This window comes from Xenopus laevis, chromosome 4S, assembly GCF_017654675.1.
Source record: "Xenopus laevis strain J_2021 chromosome 4S, Xenopus_laevis_v10.1, whole genome shotgun sequence".
In the NCBI taxonomy this organism is placed as follows: Eukaryota; Metazoa; Chordata; class Amphibia; order Anura; family Pipidae; genus Xenopus; species Xenopus laevis.
In genome coordinates this window covers 32574487-32589657 of record NC_054378.1, presented here as the reverse complement: position 1 = coordinate 32589657, position 15171 = coordinate 32574487, and the positions used below count along the sequence as shown (strand labels likewise).

At 38.5% G+C, this 15171-nt stretch overlaps 1 protein-coding gene across 1 annotated transcript; it reads left to right on the top strand.

Moving 5' to 3' along the window:
* The first annotated feature begins 270 nt into the window (after positions 1 to 270).
* Positions 271 to 10314, top strand: psme3ip1.S (proteasome activator subunit 3 interacting protein 1 S homeolog). Its single transcript, NM_001087114.1, has 7 exons — positions 271 to 322; positions 1369 to 1502; positions 3320 to 3418; positions 3991 to 4112; positions 6203 to 6339; positions 9603 to 9664; positions 9898 to 10314. Exons 2-7 carry the CDS (start codon positions 1379 to 1381, stop codon positions 10113 to 10115), a joined length of 762 nt encoding a protein of 253 aa, NP_001080583.1. The 5' UTR covers positions 271 to 322; positions 1369 to 1378; the 3' UTR covers positions 10116 to 10314.
* The last annotated feature ends 4857 nt before the right edge of the window (positions 10315 to 15171 follow it).

Sequence of the window (15171 nt, the reverse complement as noted above, 5' to 3'; positions counted from 1 at the left end):
ACGTTGGCTACTATCTACCCTTTTCCCCTGTAAGATAGGAGCTGCGACCAGAGTCTGAAACATGTGAATTGGTGCCTGCTTTATATGAAAGACCCTCCAGCGCTGCTTCTCTTTCCCATAAAGAAGCTACGTGTTGCGTCAACGCGCATATATACTTGTGTTCGTGACGCCAAACTCGCGCGAGATGAGACCTGCGCCGTCGGTATTATTTGTCAGGCCAAACTGAACCTTATGGCGTTGCGGGACGTTTAAGCAGCGATCAGGGACTACGGCTTTTATTAGGAAAATCGGGACTGTCCCGCGAAAAGCGTACTAGTTGGCGGTATGCAATCACAAATGTTCTCTTCTTAAAACGTGAAGTCATTTTACATTGGCTAGCTAATCTGGACTATTCATTTTATTGAAATGATTATACATATTGAGTGGAAGTGCTCCAGTTCATTGTGTAAACACTTTGACGTTTCTGAGACTCTTAATATTGTGAAACTACCTTACCTGCTATGTATGACATACCTAATGTGTTATAAACATTCTTATTATAGTTAAAGGTTTTAGATTCAGAATATACAGTGCCTAAACAGACTTGTAACAAGAGCATGGAATTCTATATAGCTATAGCTCATCAGGTAAAGTTCCCTTTAAACTATACATTTGTAAACCATTCGCAAACCTTCCTTCCATATTATGAATTGAACCTCCATAAAGGTTTTAGATTCAGAATATACAGTGTATACAGAATACAGAATATACAATATAACAGACTTGTAACAAGAGCATGGAAATTCTATATAGCTCATCAGGTAAAGTTCCCTTTAAACTATACATCTGTAAACAATTTGCAAACCTTCCTTCCATATTATGAATTGAACCTCCATAAGACTTAATTCAAATTCCTACTGACATGGAAACATTCACAGTTCATTTGAATGTGCTTGCAGGGCCAGTTTACATAGTGGGACGCCCCTAGGCCCACTGCCATTCGTCGGCCCCTGTCCCCTCCCCTTTCATCATCTGGACTGGAGCAATGGGGATTGGCGCATGGGAAATTTAAAACATTATTCTATCTCCAGTGCATCCCCAGTGTTTTTCAACCAATATGGGTGTGGTTGGGCATCATGCTGCCCCCCTAAAATCCTGCCCCCCTAGGCCCGGGCCTAGGTGGCCTTTCCACAAATTCGGGCCTGTCGGCTTGTTTCCGCTTCTGTTTGCTCTCTTGTAACTTTTAATGAAAGGGTTTTCATTTCCCAGTGAGAATACTCCATAATCCTTACAAAACCTTGGGTTATACTTTTTCTCACGTAAAGAGAATAAATTATAAAGGAAATGTTGCTGCTTGATTTCCCATTGTGCCGATTTTGTTTCACTTAGGAATCTGACCATGGATGGGCAACCAGAGGACCTTGTCATAAACAAAAGATTTGTCACAGAATCTGAAATAGAAGAGCGAAAAAAGAAAAGACAGGAAGAATGGGAAAAAGTACGAAAACCAGAGGATCCAGAAGGTATTGGCTCTCTGAAGTACTAAGGTCCATAGAAAATATACCCTTTTCCACTTGGCATAGATTTTGTTTTTTTTTCCCAACATATCTTTATATGAATGAGCTGAAGTTATAAAGTATATGAAGTATATAAAATCAAATGATATTCTACTAATTAATGACTACTAAGGTTTTCGTTATACAGTGCTTTATATTCCTGAATTCGAATGGGTGGGACTTATGTCCTATGTCATGCCTCATAGCGTCTACCCAGGGCTGGGCCAAGCAGACAGGGCAATCTAGGCAACTTGACCGGCAACCTGGCTCCCCCATGTGTGTGCACGCACGCACCCTGACGTTGAAATGGTGGAGTAAGGTTCTTAGTGGGGTCCCTCAGGGCTCGGTATTGGGTCCACTTTTATTTAACTTGTTCATTAATGACTTAGAGGAGGGTATTGTAAGTAATGCATCAGTGTTTGGAGATGAAACACAACTATCTAGCCCAATTAATTCCATCCAGGATGCAGCATCCTTGACAAACTGGCAATCTGGGCAGCTAAGTGGCAAATGAGATTCAATGTAGATAAATATAAAGTCATGCACCTGGGATGTAAAAATATCCAAGCCACTTATACCCTTAATGGGACTGCACTAGGCAAATCCATTATTGAAAAGGACCTTGGTGTCCTTGTAGAGGATAAACTTGGTTGTAGCAAGCAATGCCAGTCAGCAGCATCAAGGGCAAATAAGGTCTTGAGCTGTATTAAAAGGGGCATAGATTGTGAGTACTTTATAGAGCACTGGTAAGGCCCCATCTAGAATATGCCGTATAGTTTTGGTCTCCAGTGCTCAAACAGGACATTACTGAATTAGAGAGGGTACAGAGAAGGCCAACTAAGCTGGTAAAAGGTATGGAAAATCTTAGTTATGATGAAAGACTGGCCAAATTTGGGATGTTCACGCTGGAGAACAGGCGTTTAAGGGGTGATATAACTATGTATAAATATATAAGGGGATAATATAATATGCTTCAGAAGGGGTTTTTTTATAGTGAGAGATGTGAAGATGTGGAATTCTCTCCCTGAATCAGTTGTACAGGCTGATACATTAGCTTTAAAAAGGGGTTGGATTTTTTTTTTTTTATCAAGTGAGAGAATACAGGGTTATGGACTATAGCTCATAATACAAGTTGATCTAGGGACTAGTCCGATTGCCATTTTGGAGTCAGGAAGGAATTTTCCCCCCTCTGAGGCAAATTGGAGAGGCTTCAGATGGGATTTTTTGCCTTCCTCTGGATCAACTAGTAGTTAGGCATGTTAAAAAAAAAAGTTAAAAATTTGAACTTGGTGGACGTGTGCCTTTTTTTCAAACAAACTTACTATGTTAGTATGTTATGCCCTAGGCAGCTGCCTCTTCGGCCTACCCCTAGTTTCCCCCCTCTGAGGCAAATTGGAGAGGCTTCAGATGGGATTTTTTGCCTTCCTCTGGATCAACTAGTAGTTAGGCATGTTAAAAAAAAAAGTTAAAAATTTGAACTTGGTGGACGTGTGCCTTTTTTTTCAAACAAACTTACTATGTTAGTATGTTATGCCCTAGGCAGCTGCCTCTTCGGCCTACCCCTAGTTTCCTACAGACCACAAAATTCTCACACCAAATTCATTTGTTTGTCCCATTGGATAACTGTTCTCCCAATATTTGTTAAAACTATCTTTCACACGTATAAATATTTGTTATATTGGCTAGTTTAATAGTACAAGAAATGTTTGTGTTTCTTTGGTTTTCAGTAAACTTGGCTATGTAGTCTGGATAATATACTATGCACTGAACTTTGTCTCTTGCAGAGTGCCCAGAAGAAGTTTTTGATCCACGTTCTCTATATGAAAGGCTTCAAGAGCAGAAGGACAAAAAGCAAGAGGAGTATGAAGAGCAGTTTAAATTTAGTAAGATTCATGATCTGTATTGATTTATTATTTATTAATCATTAAAAATAGTTAACCTAGTCCAGGATAGAAGTGGGGTAGTGGGTTTTTCCCTTATACATTTTTAGTGTTACTGTTCCTTTAACATGCATATAGATAGATTGGTAGATATAATAAAAAAGGCGGCTTGCAGACATGGGTAAAAATTCCTTGATATCCGTTTCTATTACTGTCATCCTAAGAATATAGCAGAGAAGTTATGAATGAAGCAGTCAGAAACTCTATAATTACCTTCCATGATTCCAAAGACTCTTGTTGGTAAATTTCATGTAGCACGGTGTATGCTTGTTTGTGTTGTGCTCTCAACCATTTTAGTATTTGATGGCAACTAGCTTTCCATAGCTTATATTACTTAAGTTTCTGGATATTTGTTCTGTAGATATGGAATAATATTACCAGATCCCATTAAGTATAGAAAATATTGCAGTCAGAGCCCACATTATAATGTTGATATTTAGTATGTTCATGTTTTATTGACTCTTATGTGAAACTGAACAGTCTATGTGCAACTAAAAATATTTTCTCCTTTACAGAGAATATGGTAAGAGGTCTGGATGAGGATGAGACAAACTTTCTGGATGAAGTTTCAAGAAAACAAGAATTGATAGAAAAACAAAGGAGGGATGAAGATATGAAAGAAGTGAATGAGTTTAGAATATCCTTTTGCAGCAATTTGAATTTGCAATTTGTATTTTATTCCAGAAGTTGTTGTCATCTGGTTTTTCTGTTAAAACTCCCTTTTTGCTAGTTAAAGTTTATTAGAATGATAGTCTAAAACTCCTTGAAAGAGAGGTAAATCAATGTGCAAATGGTTTGTGTTGCATTCTTCTTAGGCTTTGCTTGTAAGCTTTGCCATCTCTCGTAGAGGTTCCCAGTCCTTGTTGCTGACTCTCTCAGCAGGGTTATAGGTGTGGTGACCATACTAAAAGATCACTTACACGTTTACTAAATAATGTTTTCTGGTATTCCCCAAAGTATTGCAGGCTAATGTGTTAAAACCATGGTAGACTGACAATACTGACTGCAAAAGATGCATGGAACTACTAAGTTCTCTAAAAGATTAATGTTTTGCAAACATTCCATCAGTCAGTGAGCATAGGAAGCTCAATTTGGAGAGAAGTTGCATACCTGCATAAGGGACCATTGGAGTTAGTTATTTTACATTATGTTGGAATGTGTTCTTTTGTGCTCCTGTTAGCGTACCAGCTCTCTCTATACTGGGTGCCTGCAATTCTCAGACATGGTGGCAGTGACAAATAAACAGCTTGGCCTGCCATTGACTTTATTGTTTAAAATATGTAAGAGAACTTAGTTGCACTGCTGTAAAAAGGGGAATGAAACTGATCTGTTAAATGTTAGACAAATATGAACTATTGCTCCTTCGCAAATCAGACCTTACCATTTACTGTAGCAATCAATTTTGGAGGTATCTTTATATAGTGAATAAAGTACCCCCTATTATAAAATATAAGTATATTATAAGTCACAGAGGAGCGACACGTCCCCATAATGCGGCTGGGCGGCATGCCTCCCCTATTGTTTGCCGCCCTAGGCCCTGGCCTATGTGGCCTTGCCACAAATCCGGGCCTGCAAGTTTAGTGAGTCATGTGACAAAAATGACATCACTGCTCACCATTTATAACTGATGACATTAGTACTCGTTATAATGCTCAGTGAATAATGCACCCCCCTATAATGCTCAGTGAATAAGGCACCCCCTACTAAAATATATAGATATATTAAAAGTCACCAAGGAGTTACATAACCATATAAAAGCACGAGGCCGCAGGCCTCATTTTTTATTATTTGTGATTTTTGTTATTTAGCTTTTTATTCAGCAGCTCATTCGTGTGCAGTTTTAGCAATCTGGTTGCTAGGGTGCAAATTACCCTAGCAACCATGCATTAATTTGAATAAGAGACTGGAATATGAATAGGAGAGGCCTGAATACAAAGATGAGTAATAAGTAGCTGTAACAATAAATCTATAGCTTAACAGAAAATTTGTTTTTTAGATGAGGTCAGTGACCCCCCATTTGAAAGCTGGAAAGAGTCAGAGGAAAAAGGCAAATAATGTAAAAACTATAAAGAATAAATAATGAAAAACTTGTTTAGAATTTGTAATTCTATAGAATACTGAAAGTTAATTTTAAGGTGAACCACCCCTTTAATAAGTGACAGAAGGGGAAAGGCATGAAGGGTCGAAGATGCAGGGAAGAGGCCAACAGCAGAGATGAACTGAGAGTGGGAGGGTGAGAGGGAGAGAGAGAGGAGATTGATGGCTGAGGACAAAAGACTGGAGAGGAACGTGGGTGGGAGGGACAGACGAGTGAAAACTGAAGTTTGATACCTGGAGGGTGGGAGGGACAGACGAGTGAAAACTGAAGTTTGATACCTGGAGGGTGGGAGCAGCAGCCAGAACAAGAGGTGTGAGGAGGAGTGACAGGGTGTGGGAGGGGCAGAGGGAGTGTGCCTGGAGAAGGAGGGGGAGCGCAGAAGGAACACGAGGTAAGAGTGACAGGGTGTTAAGTTATAAATGGCGCGTTCTGATGTCAGAATGCGATGTTTATAAGGATATAAATTACAGTCTGGCCCATAGGGAATTACCTGATCTGTAAATTATAAGGATATCATTTACAAGATATTCATGGCTTTTGTGTATTATATATAAATATACCACACAAAGGTATTTCTGGGTATCCCTGTTGTTTTGTTGTCAATTTCTTCTCCTTAACATATATCTAACAATGCCCGTACAACAGCAGTTACAAATGCAGACATCAAGAAGAAAGATTCTGATAAGAAGCCAGTAACAAAAACTGTTGATGTCAAGAATAAGTTTTCTCAGTCGAAGCTGCTAGCAGGAGCAGTCAGGCACAGAAGGTTGGTTCAAATAGTAAAAAAATATGTGCTTCTATTTTACGTAGCCATTTTTTCTCAAGGTTGATTGACTGAATGAAGAAATACATTACAAAATTGCACTACAGCTCTGAGTAGCTCTTTTGTTTAATTTTCAGTGTGATTTCACAGAATATATAACTTTATATACTTTTTTTTTTTATGGAATTTTTGAAAATTGCATCAAAGCTTGCATTTCACAACATGTGTATGTATGTGTGTATGTATATATGTGTGTGTATGTATATATATTATACACAAAAGCCATGAATATCTTGTAAATTATATCCTTATAAACGGTGAGTTCTGATGTAATTTCTGTCACATGACTCACTAAAACTTGTGTATTATAATAAATAAAGTACCCCCAGTTGCAAAATATGAGGATATTAGAAGTTACATCGGAGTTCCATGACCTGTAAAAAAACTCGGCTTTCGGCCTCGTGTTTTTATATGGTCATGAAACTCCTCGGTAACTTATAATATCCTTATATTTTACAAGAGGGGGTACTTTATTCATTTGACCCAGCACCCACACGAGAACCAAGACTGGCTCAGAGTGCGAGCGTTTATGTCTGATAAGACTAACCAATCACCACATGTCAGGAAACCCAACCCTAAAGAAAAGGTTAACCATTAAAAACCAAACAGGTTTGTGGCCAAATATTTCTTGGAGGCTGGACACAGGCTCCTCACATTTCAATATGTTGCCATAGATCACATTCCCCTCTTGCGAGAGGTGGAGACCGTTCAAAACTGTTACTACAGAGGGAGGTTTTTTGGATAAAAAAGTTAAATACTATGGCAACGACAGGGTTAAATGAACAATGCTCATTCCTTTGCTTTTTAAACCAGTGTTAACTACTGTATGTAATTATGTTGCTATTTGGATAAGAGCTTTGTACCAACTATTTAACATCTATTTTGACATATTTTACAGCAAGCATCTGATACATTGTGGCCGTGTGTTACAGTTCATCATAGTGTGATTAGGTTCTGATCCTATTTGGTTTTTAATGGTTAAAGGGATCCTGTCATTAGAAAACATGTTTTTTTCAAAACGCATCAGTTAATAGTGCTACTCCAGCATACTTCTGCACTGAAATCCATTTCTCAAAAAAGGAAAAAGATTTTTTTATATTCAATTTTGAAATCTGACATGGGGCTAGACATTTTGTCAATTTCCCAGCTGCCCCCAGTAATGTGACTTGTGCCTGCACTTCAGGAGAGAAATGCTTTCTGGCAGGCTGCTGTTTTTACTTCTCAATGTAACTTAATGTGTCTCAGTGGGACATGGGTTTTTACTATTGAGTGTTGTTCTTAGATCTACCAGGTAGTTGTTATCTTGTGTTAGGGAGCTGTTATCTGGTTACCTTCCCATTGTTCTTTTGTTTGGCTGCTGGGGGGGAAAGGGAGGGGGGTGATATCACTCCAACTTGCAGTAAAGAGTGATTGAAGTTTATCAGAGCACAAGTCACATGACTTAGGGCAGCTGGGAAATTGACAATATGTCTAGCCCCATGTCAGATTTCAAAATTGAATATAAAACAATCTATGACTTAGGGCAGCTGGGAAATTGACAATATGTCTAGCCCCATGTCAGATTTCAAAATTGAATATAAAACAATCTGTTTGCTCTTTTGAGAAATGGATTTCAGTGCAGAATTCTGCTGGAACAGCACTATTAACTGATTAATTTTGAAAAAAAAATTTTTTTTCCCATGACAGTATCCCTTTAACTTTTTCTTTAGGGCTGGGTTTCCTGACACGTTTTGATTGGTCTTATCATTGGATGAATGCTCGTGGGTCTTGCCTATTTATTCACAGGTGATTTTAATTGGGGTTTATGGTCTTGAAAAAGGAACAGACCGAAACGTTTACTCCGTTTTTAATGTATTGAATAAAACTATGGCTTTTTATACAATTCCTTAAAAGTTCCTCGTGTGCACCTTCATTTTTGGATGTTAATAAAATGTTATAGTACGTAGCACCGGGGTCACTCTATTTTTTTTTTTTTTAAGGTGTGCTGAACATATTGGGACTTTATATATTCAAATAAAAATTCCAGCTCCAATAGTCTCAGTGCAGAGATTATTTTACAGGCACAAACTGCAATAGAGAACTAAATAAAATTGCTCAAAATATTTTAAAGGGGAACTATTGTGAAAATCAAAATGTAATATTAGCTTCAGCATACTGAAATAAGAAACTTTCTAAATGCAATCAATTAAAATTCTGTACCATTTATGAAATAATAAAGTTCATCTTCACTATTCCTCTCTCAGCATCCGTTTCTCCTCATTTGGTCTACATTCAGGAGTTGGGTGTCGGATGAATGATCCAATATATCTTATATATTTGCCTGTAAGATGTATTGGAGCTCACTCTATTAAATTCACTAGACATTGTCTCTCTTCATGCAGAATTTGTGCAAAAGGCAGTTATTTTGTTTGTACTGGAATCCGTTATTTGAGTGAGCTCTAATTAACTGCTAGGAAAGGGACCCCCCCCCCCCGACTATTAGAATATATATTGGATCATTCCTCTGACACCCTACAGAATGAAGAGAAACAGATGATGAGAGAGGAATAGTGAATACAAACTTATTTCAGAAACAATGCAGATTTTTGAATTGATTGTATTTAGAAGGTTGCTTACTTCAGTATGAGGAACCTTATATGATTATATTTTTATTTTCACAATAGTTCCCCTTTAATTGTAAATAGAAGCGTAAATATGCAGTGGGATTAGTACCCTGGCAGTGAAAACTGGAGATTAAAGATATTTATTACAGTAAATAATGATGTGCCCATGAGTATGTACTTGTCAAATTGTGTACTGTGACTATGCAGTATTTATCTGGGTAGGAGAGCCATAGGTTGCATGTCATACCTGGAGAGCTTAGGACTTTGAACAACAGCAGACACGTTACGCCCTTTGGGGGTTATGTAATAAAAGGCAATAAGTTTGCCCAGGATCAGTAACCCATAGCAACCAATCAGCAGGTAGAATTTACTTGTCCCATGTTTAAAAGTAAGTATCTTATTGGTTGCTATGTGTTACTGCCCTTGGGCAAACTTAGTGACTTTTAATACATATGGGGATTTGAATTCTAATTATTATTCCAAATTCCTTTCTTGAGATTTTCTGGCTGAAATCCTTTTGTGTATGCACAGACATGCGTAAAAATGCCATCGATAAGGCTTTGTGTTCCATTACCCCATATTTCTGTTTTTATTTATTTTTAGTAATTCTGAAAGCTCAAGTGCCAAGAAATCAAAGTTAGAACTTGACAATGAGAAGTTAAAAGGTATGTATAATAACGCAATGCTAATCACCTCAGAAGTGATACATACTGACTTTCACTAGAGTGATATAACTTTTAATATGTAGATTTTTATAGTATGTCCTGTTAGTATTTCAGTAAGCATTTAAAATAGAAAATCTAATCATACCCCCCCCCCAAATAAATGATATTGGGATCACCAGAAAGTATAAAGAGACATCATAAAAAATATTAATGCGTTTATTTTTGTGTATTAGGTGAGAGCCATTCTAGCTCCATTGGAGGCAGTACCTTGACTGGCTCTCATCTGCATTGCCCATCAGCTTCTGTCTGCATTGGAATTTTGCCTGGCCTTGGGGCCTACTCGGGGAGCAGTGATTCTGAGTCAAGCTCGGACAGTGAGGCAACAATAAATTCTGTGGGGAAGATCGTCTCTTCTGTGTTTCGTTCAGGCACATACCTTGATGCTCCTTAAACCACAGCTAGTGACTGAAAAACAATAATTCAGAAAACAACACATAGAAATATCCACTCACAAAAAAACTTGGACGGTTTTTCAGTACAGAGACTGCAAAGCATTGCCTACTTTCCCCAACTACTTTGATGCTTCAAACTTAATAAAAGTAAATTGGCAGTTGTATGTGCAACCCAAATAAATTGGAAATTTTCTAGAATTCTTGGGTCAATAGGAAAAAGTGTCTGTTTTGTGTGTGGAGAGGCCTAAAAGTAATATTTATTTTATGTACAATACAGTATGTTATATTAACTGCTTTTCTTATTAAAGGTAAGAAGACTAGTATCAAAATGCTGCAAGTTATCACACCTTTTTTCGTTCTCTGATTCTACATTTTGTCACTTAAAAAAAATATGGAACAATTCAAGTTTCAAGGTTGTATATATTGCAAGGCTGTAGTAAGCAAAATGTATTTTAATTTGGCCTGAATCCAAAAGAAATACTAGAAGTTTTTTTTTAGGCTCTAGAGTAGAGGTTCTAATTTCATGTTCTTAAACGTTTTATAATTGCAGTGGTTGAATTTTTCTACCCATTTTTCATGCTGTAATAGGCTACTGGCACTAATGTGTTTAAAGGAAAAGTAAAAAATATTCAAAATGAAGTGTTTTAAGGATAATATAATGTACTGTGGCCCCGCACTGGTAAAACTTGTGTGTTTGCTTTAGAAACACAGCTATAGTTTATATAAACAAGCTGCTGTTTAGCCATGGGGGCAGCCATTCAAGCACAGGATACACAGCAGATTACAGATAAGCTCTGAAGAATCCTGTTGTATACTACGCTTAACTGTTATCTGCTGTGCATCCTGTGCCTTTTCTCCTTTTTCAGCTTTGAATGGCTGCCCCATGGTGACACAGCAGCTTCTTTATATAAACTATAGTTGTACCAGTGGAGCACAACTGTACATTCGATTTTCATTACTTTAAGAAAAAAATAAAAATTTTTTGGTTACTGCAACTGTTCCTTTAAACTACTGTGTTGCTTTTAATGTGAATGCCAAACATTTTCATTGTGACCACTGCAGTCCTCTATAGACATTTGGTTATGGGCCATTACCCTTCATAAGCAAAACTGCAAAAACACAAAACCTGACCATAAAAACCCCAGAAATGTGTTCAAACATTCCATAACTTTTCAAATTTTGTAAAATGAACATGGTAATTAGAGGTTGAGGCAATAAAGTGGGGATGTGGTCAGATTTCTTTCACCGCAATACACGCAGCAAAGCTTTTTGTCCCTCTTTCTATTTTAAAAATGTTGGGAGGTATGCAGTGGAGGAGTGGCAGAAGTTGGAACCAACAATAACTTCCTGGAGCAAGCGAGGTAGCAAAAAGCATACAACAGAGGCAGTGTCAGTTCAGGCAAGGATCAATCCAGGGAGCAAACTATAGGAAGATCTGGGCTAGGCTGTGTAGTTTCATTTTAATGGAGAACCAAACCCCTAATAATAAAACCCCTACATAGACCCCTCCCTGCTTCCCCCCCAGCCTAGGTGGTACCTTTACTAACCCTTCGGTGCAGAGTCAGGGCATCAGAGTTCACGCTTCTGCAATTTCCGTGACTTTTGGCGCACACGCAGTTGTGCTGCGAAGCAGAAGATTGCTCCAACTGCACATGCGCTGATATGACGCTCTATTCTCGAAGAGAAGAAGATGACGCCCATTAACTCCAATGCCCTGAATCTGCACTGAGGGGTAAATGAATAGTTAGGGGCATTTACCAAAGGGGCCACCTAGGCTGGGGGGAGGGAAGCAAGGAGAGAGGTCTATGTAGGGTAAGGTGTTTTATTAGCAAGGGTTTGGTTCTCCTTTAAGCAGATTGAGCATGCTTGTGCCTGCATGGTGACGTCAGTACGGATGCACATGCACATCAGTACGTGCTGAAAGAGCTGGGCAGAAACCGAGGCGCATTGCAGGTAAGCGCTAAGCACCATACACATTTATGGGAAGGCCACAAAGGCCCAGACCTAGGAGGACAAAGATTTAGTGGCAACACGTCGCCCCCTTGCTGCATTGATACTGAGCCTGCACAGGGGCTGTGCATGTGTTCAAATCTGACCGTGTGTGTTTTCTGCCTCTTCAGGTAGAAGATGAGGAAAGAGACTAAAAACTACTTTTTAAACTATGAATGAACATTAGGGGGCTGATTCACTAAGGGTCGAATATCGAGGGTTAATTAACCCTCGATATTCGACTAGGAATTGAAATCCTTCGACTTTGAATATCGAAGTCGAAGGATTTAGCGCAGAAAGTTCGATCGAACGATTATTCCTTTGATCGAACGATTAAATCCTTCGAATCGAACGATTTGAAGGATTTAAATCCAACGATCGAAGGAATATAAAAAAGTTAGCCAAGCCTATGGGGACCTTCCCCATAGGCTAACATTGCCTATCGAAGTTTTTTTTAAAGAGACAGTACTTCGACTATCGCATGGTCGAATAGTCGAACGATTTTTAGTTCGAATCCTTCGATTCGAAGTCATAGTCGAAGGTCATAGTAGCCCATTCGATGGTCGAAGTAGCCCAAAAAAACCTTCAAAATTCGAAGTTTTTTTACTTCGAATCCTTCACTCGAAGTTAGTGAATCGGCCCCTAAAAGTTACCTATAGATCATGTTTTTTGCTGAGAGGTTTGTTTTTGTAAGAAATTTTTAAAGTTCCTAAACCTGACTGTTTTGCCAACCTGACTGTCCCATTTCAGCCTGTCAGTTAGGGCTCTTACAGATGAGCGTTTTTACCTGCGCTCCCCTGCGTTCCGTTTTTCTGCGTTCAGCCGCAGGGATAGACGCATTACATTTTTTCCAATGGTGCTGTACTCACACAGGCGCGTGTAAGCGCCGAACGCAGGAAAAATGCAGCATGTTGCATCTCAACCTGCATTCGGCGCCTGTGTGTGTACAGCACCATTGGAAAAAATGTAATGTGTCTATCCCTGCGCTCCCCTGCGGCTGAACGCAGAAAAACGGAACGCAGGGCAGCGCAGGTAAAAACGCTCATCTGTAAGAGCCCTTAAAGTTTATAATGCTAACAGACTCCTGCTGCACAAATATGGCAGCACTAATGAAGTCTGTAAATGACGGAAGTGCACACTAACCAAGATGGCGGCCGCAATCTATAGTGCTGCATATTAACGATTGGATTTTCTCCATAAACTATGCATGATTTTAAAATAAAAAGGTAGCGATTCAGAAGGCATATATAAGGGCTACACAATGGAACCCTAAGTACGTTTTGGCTTTCGTTCTCCTTTAAGCAAGCGCAGTGTGCATTTTCAGACTGATTACACTACTTCTGGCTCTCAAAGTGGCTTGTATGTGATTCTTAAAGGAGAACAAAAGGTATTTTTTAAATTCTATTCCTAAATGTAGGTTGAGTGCCCCCCTACTGAAATGCCATACTGTAATCTCCAAAATTATAATCGATTTGTTGTACAGACACCTGGAAAAAAAATTGCCGGTGTGGAGTTTGCAGCCGCCATCTTGCTGAAGCGTGCATGAACTTCCACTGTCTCCCGGTCCGAAAGTGTGCATGCGCCAGACGCACTGCTTTGGCTTCACTATTGAGGATTGCATCTGAGACGCTACCCGTCTAAAGAAAGAAGAAATGCATAACAACAATCATATTGTTATGGCAACCCGCCTTGATTGTTGCTATTGACGTTTAACAATGAAGGGGAGAAGAAGCAGAGGTCGGCAAAGATGTTTGCTTTTACCACGTGACTAGAACTTCATTGCTGGCCTGGGGGAAGCTAAATGATTGTTTGCTCATGCGCTGGGCTTGGAAGCTTTAATCTGCGCATGTACAAGCCCTGATTTTGCCGTTTTCAATCGGCAGAGGGATGTCAACTTTATTTCATGCACTTTTCAATATTTTTAAAATCGATCTTGGCATACAGCTGAAGGAGAACTCATATACAGTAAAGGCAGCATTACTGTAAGTAGCTCTTGAAGGGGCAATAAATAAAGCTTCAATTGTATTTTACCTTTTCTTCTCCTTTAAGGTACAAACCAATTGACTCAACCCATTATGGAAAAACCTGAAATTATTGTCAAATTTGAGGGTGGTGGTAGATACCCTGAAACAAAATTGCCTTTTTTCAACTGTTCTCTAATATATAAATAAATCTTTGATCATTTTTCAGAATAGGAGCCAAGTAAGGCAGGTGCAGACTCTAAACTGTTACTTTCTGGTAAACCTATTAATTGTGATAGTTTAGAGATTCTGCAACTGAGCTGATCCTGGGATACATAAGAAAGTCAAAAATTAAACCAAATTTCATTCTTTCAAAAATAAAGAGGAATTTTTTTTTATTTAAAGGAAAACTGTATCCCCTAAATGAACACTTAATCAACAGATTTATTATCAGGTTATATCATATTAAGTGGCATATTAAAGAATCTTACCAAACTGGAGTATATATTTAAGTAAATATTGCCCTTTTATATATCTTGCCTTGAACCACCATTTTATGATGGTCTGTGTGCTGCCTCAAAGATCACCTGACCAGAAATACTACAACTCTTAACTGTAACAGGAAGAAGTGTTGAAGCAAAAGACAGAACTCTGTCTGTTAATTGGCTCATGTGACCTAACAAGTATGGTTTGTTGGTATGTTTGTGTGCACAGTGAATCGTACGATCCCAGGGCAAAATGGCAATTTTCTATTTCTGATTACCCAATGACACATACTACTAGAAAAGTATATTATTATGAACATGGTTTATTTACATGAAGCAGGGTTTTGCATATGAGCTGTTTAATGCAATATACTTTTATAGAGACCTACATTGTTTGGGGGTATATTTTTCCTTTAAAAACAATTGAACTGAAAAAGGAATAAGTCCTTTACTTTGGTAGGCAGAAAGAAGGGGAAAAGTAGCAATAAAATGTATTGCACAATCTGTTAAAGGGAAAACTATACCCCTGAAGGATGTATTTTTCAGATTGTATTTCTCTATAAAATATACCACTTTAAACAGCCCACAAGTAAAACACAGCTTTAAATAATTAAATATAA

Bases quoted from the DNA above. Each gene is read 5' to 3' on its own strand.
- psme3ip1.S (NM_001087114.1), top strand. From the start codon at position 1,379: ATGGATGGGCAACCAGAGGACCTTGTCATAAACAAAAGATTTGTCACA. The intron at 4,113-6,202 runs ATATCCTTTTGC...CATATATCTAAC, and splicing joins AAGAAGTGAATGAGTTTAGA to AATGCCCGTACAACAGCAGT. The intron at 9,665-9,897 runs GTATGTATAATA...TTTGTGTATTAG, and splicing joins TGACAATGAGAAGTTAAAAG to GTGAGAGCCATTCTAGCTCC.